Source organism: Arachis stenosperma, chromosome 8, assembly GCF_014773155.1.
Source record: "Arachis stenosperma cultivar V10309 chromosome 8, arast.V10309.gnm1.PFL2, whole genome shotgun sequence".
Taxonomy (NCBI): Eukaryota; Viridiplantae; Streptophyta; class Magnoliopsida; order Fabales; family Fabaceae; genus Arachis; species Arachis stenosperma.
The window spans coordinates 17,627,333-17,642,563 of NC_080384.1; the positions used below are offsets into that span (position 1 = coordinate 17,627,333).

At 32.1% G+C, this 15,231-nt stretch overlaps 1 protein-coding gene across 1 annotated transcript; it reads left to right on the top strand.

Moving 5' to 3' along the window:
• The first annotated feature begins 3,418 nt into the window (after nucleotides 1-3,418).
• Nucleotides 3,419-12,371, top strand: LOC130945500 (kinesin-like protein KIN-4C). The gene is made up of 27 exons (XM_057874209.1): nucleotides 3,419-3,575; nucleotides 3,724-3,870; nucleotides 4,145-4,297; nucleotides 4,384-4,628; nucleotides 4,771-4,910; nucleotides 5,364-5,488; nucleotides 5,889-5,925; nucleotides 6,464-6,555; nucleotides 6,636-6,752; nucleotides 6,850-6,963; nucleotides 7,088-7,171; nucleotides 7,258-7,429; nucleotides 7,701-7,801; nucleotides 8,023-8,121; nucleotides 8,217-8,330; nucleotides 8,403-8,519; nucleotides 8,612-8,692; nucleotides 8,865-8,936; nucleotides 9,018-9,111; nucleotides 9,224-9,255; nucleotides 9,477-9,562; nucleotides 10,248-10,319; nucleotides 10,423-10,650; nucleotides 10,823-10,967; nucleotides 11,215-11,286; nucleotides 11,395-11,916; nucleotides 12,030-12,371. Exons 1-27 carry the CDS (start codon nucleotides 3,450-3,452, stop codon nucleotides 12,369-12,371), a joined length of 3,729 nt encoding a protein of 1,242 aa, XP_057730192.1. The 5' UTR covers nucleotides 3,419-3,449.
• The last annotated feature ends 2,860 nt before the right edge of the window (nucleotides 12,372-15,231 follow it).

A 15,231-nucleotide genomic window follows, 5' to 3' on the forward strand; every position in this document is an offset into this window, starting at 1 on the left:
GGGTAAGCTCAAAAACCGGCCAGCAAAAAACCGGTAAAAAACCGGTCGAACCGGTCGGTTAACCGCTAAACCGGTCAAACCGGCCGGTTTTTTAACGGTTTTTTAACGGTTTTTTATTAAATTAATATATTTAAAATTATTTTTAGGTTTTTTAATAATTTTATTTAATATTTAATTAAATCGGTTGAACCCCGGTTGAACCCCGGTGGAACCATTAAACCATTGAACCAGTAACCTCACCGGTTCATTGACCGGTCCGGTTCTCGCAACCTTGCTATGTAGAGAGTGCCTGATTCAGAGTGTTTCATGTATTCATGTATGGTTTATATTATAATGCACATTGTGAGAATGATCTCTTCTGATGCTTCAATCACCCACATATATATAGATCTTCACCACCTTATTTAAGTCCACATAAACCGTGGTGACTCCCCACGGTTTATGAACACCCTTCTTCCAACGTAAACCGTGGTGACCTCCCACGGTTTACATGCAAAATAATTTCTTCCTTATCCGTGGTGACCTCCCACGGTTTATGTTTGTTTTGAAACCGTGGTGGGTTGCCACGGTTTACATAATATTCATTTTTGCACAAAATTGTAACAACAAACAGATTTGCACATTTACGTAAATAATTCTCCCACTTTATTTATTTATGTAAATTGCCCTTATTTTTATGTGAAACAAAAAATAATGTCTTAAATGTCACTGCTTAATGTAAGAAGATTTTATTTCTTTTGTTATCCATAATATTCTTAAATCCTAGAGTGTAAAGATTAATCCGTGAATTCATTTTAAAAATTTGTTGCTGATTAATTAGTTGCTGCATGCACAAGATGAGATTTAAATTTTTCATATTTATTTAAGCAGATAAATAAGGTAACCCCTTAATCACCTCAAGTTATTTAAATTATATTTTTAATTTATCAATAAACAATAATATTCTAAATATATAATTTAATTATATATTTTATCTCTGTATAGTGTTACGAAGACCATCGATATCATCACTATTAATAATTCAACCGGTTTTGCTAGACAAATAACAAAAAATTTGGCCAAAAGAGAGATATGATAACTTATAGTTAAGCTAAGTTAATTGGATGGAATTAGTTCTTTTCACGACTACGGACTGTGGAGGGATAATGGCGCGCGATTAGGCTGCGGCGGTATTGGCGTGGGGTGCGGCGGTGTCGACACTGGCTTGAGGGGGACAACAACACGGGGTGAGGTTGCAGCGACATGCACGGGCAACGACTGAACGGTGTTAGGAGAACGACGGCGTTTGATGCGTCAGAATGGCTGTCTTCGACACCGACGAATTTTGGGATAGACTGAAGATCGACGACGACAAATTTTAAACTTGAATTGAAGATTAGGAGATTATAGTAAAATTAGAATTAACCGTAAGTAATACGAATATATTTAATTACTAATTCTAATTTTTCAAATTTAAAATATACAATTAAATAATTAATTAAGAACCTAATTTTTAATTTTTATTAATTTGTATTTCTTTGTAAATCTATTATTCAAATTTTTTATAATTATCATTATTTTCTATACTTTCTCTAATTCAACACCTACACCTTTATCGTACTATCACCTTACTAGCAATAACAATAATAACACCAATAATTGTAAATCCACCATCGCCACAACCTCAAATTCCACCACCTTTTGCCTTATTATCTTCTATGGCGTACATTCTCTCCGTTTCTGCCTCTTAATCCTCTTTGTCTTTTCCTCTTTTATGACTGTACTCTTTTTGTCCTTCTCAATTTTGATTTATTTCTTCATCTCAATTCGAGTTTTTCGATCTATTGTTGTTGATGTCGATGATTTTAGGTGTGCGGCGATGGGATTAGAATTCAGTATTTGGCAATAGAGGTAGGTCGGTAGTAATGGACGAAGGTCGGTGGTAGTAGAATAGGGTGTAATGGTAGGATGGATGATAATGTTGACAATGAATGAAGAGCAATGAGGTAGGTTGGTGTTAGTGGGATCAACGAAATATTTGCTAACTAAGAAAAATTAGTAAAAATAATCAGAATTTGTCTCATTTAATATTTATTAATTATTATGATAATTAATAAATATTAAATAAGACAAATTTTAATTATTTTTTTTATTTCTTTAACATTATGGTAGAATCAAATAGATGATGCCGTGATGCTAATGATAATGGAAGGATAGAATATAATTACAAATTATATTAGTAATTTCATAAAGAATTTTAATTTAATATATTAATTAATTGACCGTTGGCTAAACATTTGAGCTATTTTATATTGTGATCTATATTTTTAAATTATTTTATTGCTATTATCTTTTTAAATATTATTTTGTCAATTTCAAATGTTTCGATAATCAAACCAGCTATTTACTCGTGTAAAAACATAACTTTCTTCATATACATTTAATTCATTGAAAAATCATGTTTAAAAAGAATCACGTTCTTTCTTGTCACTGAAATCTATATTAATGTAATAATTTTTCGACATATAATGGTTGTAAAACTCTTGATTCATAAGGTTTAGAAAGAATTAAAGTTTTTCTGTCAAAAAGAAAAAGTTGTCTAAATTCCAAATTCGTATTTATTTGAAAAGAAAATAGTTTAATAATAGAAGTTGATAAGTGGATGAAGTTCGAATTCTACTTTAGGACCTTTATCTAATTAACTAGCTAAATTTGTGGAAATAGTTTTATTTATTTTTTCCCGGTAGTGTGGAATGAGATTATTGTGTAGATAGGTTGTTTGTGATGGAATACCGAAATAGTGCAATGCACATCCATATATACCTATAAATAGTGCAATGTGGTAATTTTTTTAAAAATAAAACTCAAATAATAATGGTTAGATATAAGTACTAGGCTAAGAGGAAGAAAAAATAAAATATATTAAAACATTAACCTTACCTATCACCAACTCCAATTTCCACATGATGAAAACTCAAGTCAATTTCACGTAAAATTAACAGTTAAGAGACGTTAAATAATTTGATTAATTTAACTAAATTTTTATTTAACAATTTTTAATTATTATCTGATTTCTATCTCTCCACAGTGCCTTTTACTAATTTTCTGCTATCCAATTTTTACCCAAAACCTTTTTTTATCGAAAAATCGCAAAGCCATTTTGCTTGCTTCTGCTTCCGTACGTTCAAATGTAACGTACGTAGAGAAGAGAAGAACATTTCTTTCCCTCTATCTCTCTGTTTTCTTCATTCTTCTCTTTCTCTTTTTTTTTTTTTGTTTTCTGCAATTTCCTTCATTACTTCATTCTAATGCAGAATGGCATCACCATCAATACTTTCGTGTTTCTTTCTTCACCGTCATCGTGATTTCTAGTTTTTAACCCATTGCATGCTTTATTTTTTCGTTCTTTTGGCGTTCGAATTTTGGTTCTAAGGTTTTTCAAGACGATCGAGCTGAGTGACGCAATAACAATGGAGAACTCAGATGGGAGGAACGTGGATTGCGTGCGTGTAGCGGTTAACATTCGCCCATTGATCACGTCGGAGCTTCTTCTAGGATGCACAGATTGCATTTCTGTTGTTCCAGGCGAACCTCAGGTTCTAGAACCTTCGTTTTCTCGAAATTTTATATGCAATTTCTATGGTTAAGTTTGAGCTTTGCTTACAATTAGTGTTGCAATTATTTGAAACTATGAGAGATTGATATATGATGCATTGTTGTTGTTGTTGCTTGTGAATTTGGTAGGTGCAAATTGGGACTCATACATTCACCTATGATTATGTTTATGGCAGCACGGGGCCATCTTCGTCTACGATATACGATGATTGTGTAGCTCCACTTGTTGATGCGTTATTTAATGGCTATAATGCCACGGTTCTTGCTTATGGCCAGGTATAAACTTTTGAAGGTTTGCTGGTTAATTATGACTTTTGGAAACTTTGCTTTGATATATATTGAGTAATATCTTGTGTACTCATTTTATTTGGTACACAAAATTGGCAAACATTTCTTCACTATTTGATGGGCCGATGGGGTGTGAGATTCATCCCATGTGAAAGATGCATGTTTCGTTTCAATGTATGACGCATAATGAGTATAAATAACTTATCTCTGTGTGTAATCACTTATGTAGCTTTACACTATATTTTTGTTCTCATTTTGTTAGACTGGATCTGGAAAAACATACACCATGGGAACAAACTATAATGGAGAGGGAAGTAGTGGTGGAATTATACCAAGGGTATTAGAGAGCATATTTGAAAAGGTTAAGGAAGCAAAGGACTCCATGGAGTTCTTGATCAGAGTATCATTTATTGAGGTGAAAAAAGATAGTATAATTAGTTGATAAATTTTCTATAATTCTCAATTGAGATGAATAATTGATTTGGTTTAAAAAAAGGACAGATATTCAAGGAAGAGGTTTTTGATTTGCTTGATCCCAATTCATCGAGAGGAGAAGCAACTTCTGCTTCGAAGCCTGTTGTGCCAGGTAGAGTGCCCATACAAATCAGAGAAACAGTGAATGGAGGAATAACTCTATCTGGGGTGACTGAGGCTGAAGTTAAGACAAAAGAAGAAATGGCATCTTATCTATCAAGTGGTTCGTTATCGCGTGCCACAGGGAGTACAAATATGAATAGCCAATCAAGGTAAAATGCCAAATAAAAAGCATGCAACATTTTATTTATTTTTTAGCTTTGGGTCTAGTTTCATGGTTCATTATGAAACTATACTTTAATGGAGAATATCTTTTACAGTATGTTGACTACTTGTTTTGTATGCATTATCCAGTCGTTCACATGCTATATTTACCATCACAATGGAGCAAAAGAAAGGTGATGATATCTTATGTGCCAAACTGCATTTGGTAGATCTTGCTGGTTCTGAGCGTGCAAAACGAACTGGGGCAGATGGCATGCGTTTAAAAGAAGGTATTTCTCATTGGTAATATTACCGAGTTTGATATATTATTAATACAAGAGCAAATATCCTTTTTAGTTTTAACATTTTGAAATTAATCTGTAAATTTGGCATCAATTTTATCTTTCTGTCAAATTATAGGTAATTTTCATTACAATTCATCTTACTTGGCACATTGATGCACTTATTTGATTTTCTTGGCAAAATGGGGTAGATTATTTCTACCTTATTAACTTGAGAATAATAATATTATTAAAATGATAAAATTGATGTCAAAACTTAAAGTATTGACTTAATTGATCAAAAGACATTTTAGGACCAAAGGAGATATTATGACTAAAGAATATATTTACTCGTAACACAAAAAGTAATACCACAGAAATGTCAATTTTGAATTTTTAAGCTAGTTAATTTCATTTCTGAATGAAAATTGTATTTAGTTTGAATATTGTTCTTATGATTAGGAATTCATATCAACAAGGGGTTGTTAGCTCTTGGAAATGTTATAAGTGCACTGGGAGATGAAAAAAAGCGAAAAGAGGGAGGTCATGTTCCATATCGTGATAGCAAATTGACACGCCTGTTGCAGGTTTGCTCAATATTTTTTTAAGCAATTTATTGAGATTACTTATGCACCTAAGTCTATTGTGTTTGTTTGGATGACTATTCATAAAATGAAAAGTAAAGTAAGTAACACACTGGACCAAAAACTTGGTTATGCATGAATGTTTACAGTCTACTCTACTCACGAGTTCATGAATTGCCGGGTGTGTGCTTCTCTTTTTTTTTCAAAGTATGATAATTCTTGTACTACAAATGTAATACAGTTTGAATATGAATGTAATGCTAGTTAAACCTATTTGCAATAGTCACTGCTACTTAAAAAAGTGATTAAAAAGGCTATATTTATAGTGTTCAATTCAAAATAGCTTCAATGGATTAATATTGTATTATTATGACTGACAAAGAATGGGATAATGAACATGTAGGATTCTCTGGGGGGAAACAGCAAAACAGTGATGATAGGTACACAATCAGTGCACGTTGGCAATATTCTGAATTTCTGATATTTTTGTTGGTGGTTAAATTATTGTAGTGGTCATAATAATTTTACTCAATTTTCAATTAGGTCTCTATACTTTGAGTTTGTAATAAAGTTTTTATATTGTATAATAATTTTCTATCATGTAACTATAAGTTAATATTTCCAAACAAGTCCTTATGCTGTACAAATATTTTTCAACCAAGTCCCTGTTGCTGAAAAATTTTGATCAAGCCCATAAATTGGCTGGTAAGCTGTCTTTTTGAAAAATTTTCTGCAATACAGGTACTTGATCACAAAAGTTTAAATTAGAGGGACCCAGTTAAAAAATGTCTGTACTGTTCAGAGACATAATTAGAAGTCTATATGAACTTGATTGAGAATTTTAGAATAATATAATAATTTGATTATAAATTCTAAACTATAAGGACTTAATTGAAAATTGAAATGATCTAATTACAACATAATTCAACCTATTATTTCCTTTGGAGCATATAATCTAATTTGTTGGGAATGTCACAGCATGTGTTAGTCCAGCTGACAACAATATTGAAGAGACACTGAACACCTTAAAGTATGCAAATCGTGCTCGCAACATTCAGAACAAAGCAATTGTAAGTGCATTTAGTAATTTTTTAATTTGTGAAAATTTCAGTTTCTTAATGTGAGTGATTTCAAATTTTTCATGTTTCAGATTAATCGTGATCCAGCTGCAGCTCAGGCACAGGAAATGCGAAATCAAATTGAGCAGTTGCAAGCTGAGCTTCTATTTTATAGAGGTGAAGGTGTGGGACCATTTGAGGAGCTTCAGGTACTTCTTTTTATAAAATGTCAAAAGATGCTCACTTTTTAATCTACATGTTTATAATGTTGTCTACTTTTTCTTTTAAATTTCATTTTATTTTCAGATGCTTAAACATAAAACTTCGTTACTTGAAGCAAGCAATGCAGAGCTACAACAGGAGCTAAAAAGACGTCGAGTAGCTTGTGAGAGTTTACAACAATCTGCCCTTGAAGCTCAGGTTTTTCTTTTATCCTTTGTCTTATCTCATTTATAATAAATTTGTTAGTTGCATGCAATATCTTTAATAGTATTTTTTACAGCAACTTTTGGAGTCTCACTCAAGTCAGTGATAATATTTGTAGGTTGAAAGAGATCAGCTGATTATGAAAATAGAAGCTATACGAAACGGTAAATCCTTGGACAAGATTGACTCTAATTCAAATCAGGTTTGGATGCAACAAGTTCTTGTTAATGCTTGGTTACAATTCTCAGAAGTGATCGATCTCCTAAAAATTATATAAATTATTTTCAGGACTACAACTTGGTAAAATCTTATGTGTCAAAGATCCAATATCTTGAAGGGGAATTGAGACGTTTGAAGACTTCAAACACCACGAATTCAAGACATTTTGTTAACTATGTTGATTCCGAAGATGATGAACCACTTTCATCTGATAGCCATGCTAAAGCTATGGATTTACCAGGTATCACATTGGAAATTTTATTTCTTGTGATGGATCCTGTTACAGAATTTTAGCACTAGTTTTGACCTTCGAAACATAAATTTTGACAAATCTGTTTTGGTTTTGAAAAGTCCGTCTGTCGAATCTTCAGGACGATTTGTTAGATACTAAAAGATTCAACAACAACGTTACACTTAATAATGAAGCGTACTTATTTGTTATTTTATCTTGTTGATTGGCATTTCATTCTAAGTATGCTTTCTTTCTCAACATTAATATAACTTGTTTGCAGATGAATCAGATGATGAAGAAAAGGAGCTAGAACACTCTTCTCTCCAAGAAAAAATGGATAAGGAGCTCAAAGAACTAGACAAAAAACTTGAACAAAAGGAGGCAAGAGCAACCTTTTCTAGTTTTAACTCCTTAAGATGTTGAAATCTCTCTCTACACAAGCACACATGTGCACATGTCCTCACCTGAGTGGCACAGATCTGTTTTATTGAGCTTTTTAAATTGCTAATATATCTATTTAGCTTATTGTATTAAATGTTTTATAGGGATGCAACTAATTTTTACATGTTTCAATTAATAATTCATTTCCCCCTTGGTTGAAGGCTGAAATGAAGTTGTACAATAACTCTGATCCTTCAATTCTTAGGCAACATTATGAAAGGAAACTTCTTGAGATGGAACAAGAGAAGAAAATTTTGCAGGTGGTTGCTCTGAAAATATCACTATCAATCAGTTAAAAAATTTTGTTTTATTTTAAAAATTTTTTACTAACCCTTCTTTTGTACATAATTGATAGAAAGAAATTGAGCAACTTAAAGAGAATCTTGCAAATATTTCTTCCAACTCTGATGATGGTGCTGAAAAGACAAAGCAGGATTATCTACAAAAGTTGAATGCGCTTGAAGTGCAAGTGAGTTGATATTTTAAGCCTGTTAAACCTCAATGGCCACTCAATGCCATAAACTGATTATTTGCTTTCTAGGTTTCCGAACTGAAGAGGAAACAAGAAGATCAGGCTATGCTTTTGAGACAAAAACAAAAGAGTGATGAGGCTGCAAAACGACTTTATGATGAAATACAACGAATTAAAGCTCAGAAGGTGCAATAGTCCTGTCAATCAAACGTACATTGTCTGTTAGAAAGGAGAAATTTTTTTTTGGGGGGGAATTGCTTATGGTTACTTTTCTTTAGGTTCAACTTCAACAAAAGATTAAGCAGGAATCTGAACAATTTAGGTTATGGAAAGCTACACGTGAAAAAGAAGTTCTTCAGGTAAAATGCATAAGGGGAGAATTTTCTTTTACCTTTACATATTAATATATTCTTACTTTTATTTTTTAATTTTTTTGGGGTCCAATAATCTTTTCCCAACTTTTAAATAACGATAGATTAGTTATGAAGAATAAAAATTTTTAGTCATTTGACATATTTGCTTAAATACCAGCTTAAGAAAGAGGGGAGGAGGAACGAATATGAGATGCATAAGCTATTAGCGTTAAATCAAAGGCAAAAGCTAGTAAGTTCATGCTCAAATCACGTGTTGTTGCATTGAAGTCTTATTTAGTTGTTTAAATTACAAGTTATATGTTCATTGCAGGTACTGCAAAGGAAGACAGAAGAAGCTTCCATGGCTACCAAAAGGCTGAAAGAACTTTTGGAATCTCGAAAGGCTTCCTCACGTGAATCCATGGGTTAGAAGAAACTGTGTCATGTAGTCTCTTACTCTCTTTTCCCTATGTTGAGTTTGCCTAATATCTGGCACTTTGTTTTCCTTTTCCTTTTTCGTTTTTCACATAAACACAGGTGTTGGTGGTGGGAGTGCTCCTGGAATTCAGGTACAAGTAACTTTATGGAGTAATTAAACACAAGGAGTAAATTGCATGTTAAAATTCAACATGGATGAGTGCTGGATTTTTTACTAGGTGTTATGCCTTTTGTATTTTTCCCATTGATCAAAAGACAGGTCATAGCTATTCATGCTAATGAGTTGTTAGTGATGTATTGACAATTTGACATATCAGTAACTGCTACTTGATGCAAATATTTTTTTTTCAAGGCTTTGATGAAGGCAATCGAGCATGAGCTTGAAGTTTCTGTTCGAGTGCATGAAGTACGCTCGGAATATGAGCGTCAAATGGAAGAGTACGTGACATTTAGGTGGAACGCTTGATGCTTGATTACATTTGAAGTTATCTTATTTTTGCATTAGAATTTACCATCAAATATAACACCTCTCTCATAATACACCCCATATCTATTCACTTGAATGTTCGGAAAGTCCCCCAGTTTTTATGTTTATAGGATATGATAATGTGTCATTCTCCCTCATTTTCTTTTAAATATAAGTGTGGCTTAACCAATTACATACACTGCATATGGATACTTAAGCATAGTATTTACTCTATATGCAAAATTTAGTTCTTATAAATTCTCCATACTGAATACCAAACCAAAAAAAATATAAAATATAAAATAAAATAAAATTCTCCACGGTAGTCAAAATTAAAGTATGAGAAATGTTAAACAGATATACTAATTTTCTTGGATTAGGTACCTTTCTATGTTGTTAGACTGGCTCCAACCCATGGTTATTGTCAGTCCATAAACATTCAATGGAAGACTCTAGAAAGAAATTTGCAATTGGTTATATTTTGTAATAAAATATGTGCCAAATTTAATTATTTGAGTTCAATAACCAATTATTTTAGGCTAGATGGTGTGACAACTTTGCAGGGAGGATTTGAATTGTTCTGTTAAGCATTAATTTTTTTTTCCCATTTGATTGGGGCTTTCCTCACTTATTCATTTAGTTATCCTTTTATTTTAGGAGGAATAAAATGGCCTCAGAGATGAGTAAGCTAAAGGAGGAAGTAGAGATGATGAATCAATATGGTACAAGGTGATGCCTTGTAATTACCTATTCCCTTAAAAACATGAAACGATGTTTGTGGTTTTAGTTTGGGATTTTATGCACGTCTCTCTCTGACTGGTTGCTATTGTAGTGATGGCTCCGTGTTAATGTCTCCTGGAGCCAAAAATTCAAGGATTTTTGCCCTTGAAAACATGCTTTCTACTTCTTCTTCATCTCTAGTGTCTATGGCTTCCCAGTTGTCAGAGGCAGAAGAGCAAGAACGGGTTTTTAGTGGTAAGGGACGTTGGAACCAAGTCCGGTCCGTTGCAGATGCTAAGAATGTGATGAATTATCTGTTCAACATAGCATCTTCCTCGAGGTAACAATTTCTCTGCAACAATTTGGTCCCGTGATTTAACCAATTCTTGCAAAGTTATCAAACTTGCTTATGTTGTGTTAAAATGCAATAGGTTTTAATTTGTGAGTAATCCAAAAATTTCCTGAAGTGGTAATCTGACTGGCATATTGATCTGGCTTTTATTTTATCTTAGGTGTTTAGTGCGAGAGAAAGAAATAATCTGCAGAGAGAAGGACATGGAGATTAAAGATTTAAAGGAAAAGGTAGTAAGGTTAAACTATGCAGTTCGACAGTTGGAAATGATAAAAGTTCAACTTACTCGTCAGTTGGAATCACAGGTTTGTTTATGAGCCACATCATCTAGCTAATAGCTATATGGTTAAAAAACGTTTTGCTGCAAAAAAAGTTTCTTCGTATATAGAAACTTACCAATATTCCTCTTTACTACTTTACAAACTTTTAGCTCCAATTTCTAGAATTGGGGCACGATTCCACTGTCAATGAATATTTAGCATTTTGATTACCCTATTATTTAGTATCTTCTTTTTAAATAATTGTTTCTTTATCATTTGAACTTTATGACAGAGTGAAACTTTAAAGAGGTATACAGGATCTATGGGAGAAGCAGAATACACTAACATGAATTTGCACAAGCCGGTTGGTCTCGCACACTAGTTTTCTTACAAAAATGGTTAAAAGGATTCTAACTCCTAGTTGACTATAAACTGCTATTGGTTAATTCGGTATAATTTCTTCTAAACGTAGGAAAACCGCCATTCTACACATGTACAGGAGGATATATACATGTCTGGTGCAGAATCAGAATATTTTGATGACATGGAAGCAACAGATGACGAGTGGTTTGAGCCAGGAGAATCAACTGAGAATAAACGGAAATCCACAAGCACATACGCAAGCTTAGAGAATATCAACCTTTCAGAACATGATGATAAAGAGTATTCAAGAGATGAACCTGGATGTACATCTGGAGAAATAACATCAAATATTTGCTGCTCTTGTAGTAAAACTTCATCATGTAACACAACAAAATGCAAGTGCAAAACCACAAGAAACAATTGCAGTAGTTCTTGTGGTTGCCTAGCAACCAAGTGTGCTAATAGAGCATCAATCTCAAATGAGTCAACACATCTGGGATCAGTTGAGATGGACAAAGACAACCTTCTTGTTGCTCAAGGTGCAGAGTTACTTCGTGGAGCACTGGTTGATGGGCTTGCCGCAATAGGCCAACAACCTAGAAAGGCTCTTACTGACGTAGGAAATACTTTGGTGTGTAAGCCCTCCAAAAGTCAAGTTCTTTAGAATTGCATAATGTTAATGGCATCTTTTTTTGTTTAATTTTTCCCTCAACTTTTTTGAAGCATTGTTATTTCCTTTTGCAGGCCAAACCAAAAGCTCAAAAGGGTAATCAGAGAAAGAAATTGCCTAAACCCGCCACAATTGTTGTGTCCGATCCTTCGTCTTCCTTGCAACCCGAGAATTCTGGACCTCCCAAGTCCAAGAAACAAATTGATGACATGTTTGAATCAAAAACACTAACTTTGAATATACCACCAAGACTACCCTCCTCTAAGCCTGAACATGCTGCCTCTGCCCCTAGGGTAGAGGGTAATGCCTTGGACCCAGATAACAGTCCTTTAAAATTAAGGGCTGCACGAAGGGCAGCATCATCTAGTGACAGTGATGTTCCGTTGTGGGATAGGAATGCTGGCAAGTTTGATTAATCTATCAACAAGAAAGAGCATGAAGTGGTTCTGTCTAGAAATCCTCTACAATCGAAAAGATCATGGGAAGAGAAAGAAGACAACAGAAGCTAATTGTATGTATGTATTTATCCCCTCTTTACTTGTTCTGGAATTTTTATAAGACCAAAGATCACAATGTAAGATGCATACCTTAGCATCTTCTAGTGGTGGGTCTGCAGAACAAATAAAGAAGAGTGGTGTATAGTGTGGCTTGCCAATAGTAGACAATCATTTTGGCTTGGCCTGATTTTTGTTTGGCTTGCTTTTCTTTGTTCTCACAGTTGAAATGAAAGCCGAAATCACAGGTTTTGATCGTCCACGGCTTGCTTTGCAAAAGCTTGTATTTTTTTTTTGTTTTGTTAAGTAGCTTATAAAAGTTAATTTTAAAAAGACGTGACAATCCGATAAATCAAATTAAGTATTTTTTAATAAATATAAATAATAACAATTATATTTGATAAAATAATTTTTAAAATTTAAATTGATAGTAACAGGTATCAAAAAAAGAAAATTTTGATTGTGAATGAAATTTAGCATTAATAATTTTGGTGATGTTATATATATATATATATATATATATATATATATATAAAAGTATTTTTGTAATTAAGTCCAATTAAGTTGGCATAAATCGAACAAAAAAATGTGTGCATATATCACAAAAACTTAGTGATATAATATAGAAATTTTTATATATATCACAATTTTTCACATAGTATAAATTTATTGATATAGCATAAAAAATTTGTTGCGAATGTATTTTATTGGTTGTGCATAGGGCTGGCAATACCCTACCTATGGGTAATCAACTCGGACCAACCTGTTCGAGTAGAGTTGTCTATCCTACCTGGATAGGATATATACGTAAAAGTTATGTATGTAGTGAAGAAAGTGAGTGTTGAACCTACAATCTTTTTTTTTTATAAAAACTTGAAATAACCACTAAACTAATTGATGATCATATCATTTTTTTGGTGACTAATTGATGATCATATCATTTGTAATTTTATGTTAGATTTTTTTAAGATTTTATTTTTTTAATTTTAACTTGAACTTAGTTTTTTATTTTCTATTTTATTCATATATATGAAATTTAGAATGATTGGATTTTATATTTGTTTGAAATTTTTTTATTTTTCTGCGGATATAGTAAGGTTTAGAACTTTAGAGTGCAGGTAGGATTAGGGTTGAGAAATTCTCAACCCGCAGATTAGGGTAGGGTAGAATTTTAAAAAAGTTTTCAACTTGCGCGTAGGGTTAAGGTAGAGTCCAAATCCTACCCTACCCTACTCATTGCCAGTCCTAGTTGTGCATGCTGTCCTTTCAAAATTCCTGTGTTGTGTATCAAAATTTATGTGTTGTGTATATTTTATTTGTTGGGTGTCAATATTTAGGATATATAGTTCTTTAAAAAATTTTTACTATATACCAAAATTTATGTACTGTGTACTAAAATTTGTGTTGCATCAAAACTTTTGTACACAATAATTTACTGAACATATATGAAAGAAAAAAAATAAAAAAGATGACGATGATAATAATGAGGAACAAGAGAAAAAAGAACAAAGAAAAGAAATAAGAAAAAAGAAGAAAGAAGGAGACAAAGATATTAAAGGCAAGAGGAGAAGCCTAAAGAAGAAAGAAAAAGACCACAACCACGACTAGGGGTGTAAGTTACCGAACCAAACCGAAATTTACCACAAAACCGAACCGAAATTTACAACAACCGAATAAAAACCGAAAAAATTGGTTTTTTTTTTTTATTTTTTTCCGAAGTAAACCGATCGGTTCGGTTCGGTTTTTGATTGGCTCGGTAGAAATCGAACCGAACCGAACCACAGAAGTGGTTTAGTAATACATTGAAATAGAAATTTTAGACTTAACAAATGTGTTTGTTTTATGTTTAGTTGTTGGAATGAGTTGAAATTGTGTTGAATTTGAATGTAATGTAATATTATTTCAATTTATTGATTGTTTTGAACATCATTTTACTAAGATTAATTTTCTATTAGTTAGGATTTAAGAACCGAAAAAACCGACCGAACCAAACTACTTTTGGTTCGGTTCGGTTCGGTTTGATTGTTGTGCAGACAATAAACCGATTGATTGGTATTATATAAAAATCAAATAGATCGATTCGGTTGGTTTTTGATCTAAAACCGAACCAATAACACCCCTAACCAGGACAACAAAACGCGCATATGTTAAGTGGAACTTGGTTTAAAAAAAATTGCCATTCGGCTTTATTATAATAATTTAAGAAGGGTGTTAGAATACTAACATTTTAGGGTAAAAAAAAATTGGCTTAGTACTAGGTCAAATGTAAGACAAAAAAAAAAATATTAATCATCTAATCTTTTTCATAATGAATATTTATTAATATATGATATTATATTAAATTTTTTATTTAATAAGTATAAAATAATTTTAAAAATATTTTTTAAGATATTTTTAAAAGTATCTATAACTTTCAAAGTTATAAGTATTTGTAATTTCTACAAGCACAACTTCTTTCTAAAATACTTTACCAAATACCAAATTAAATTTATATTATTTTTAAAATTATAAATTGAAATAAGATGAAAATATGTTATTTTAAACTCAGCATTTTTGCTAAATGTCTATTTAAAAAAAAAAACTTTTGACTAACCATTATTATAAGGGTTTGGTTAATAAGTATAAGGAAGCAAAAACATAAAGATTTTATTGAAAAATTAAGAGCGTATTAAGTTTGAACTTTTGTTTTTTATTTTAGAATTTTGTTAAAAAAAAGTGAAAACATAATTTTATTATTTTTACTTTTTTTTATAAAATTCTAAATACAGAAAATTTTAAAATA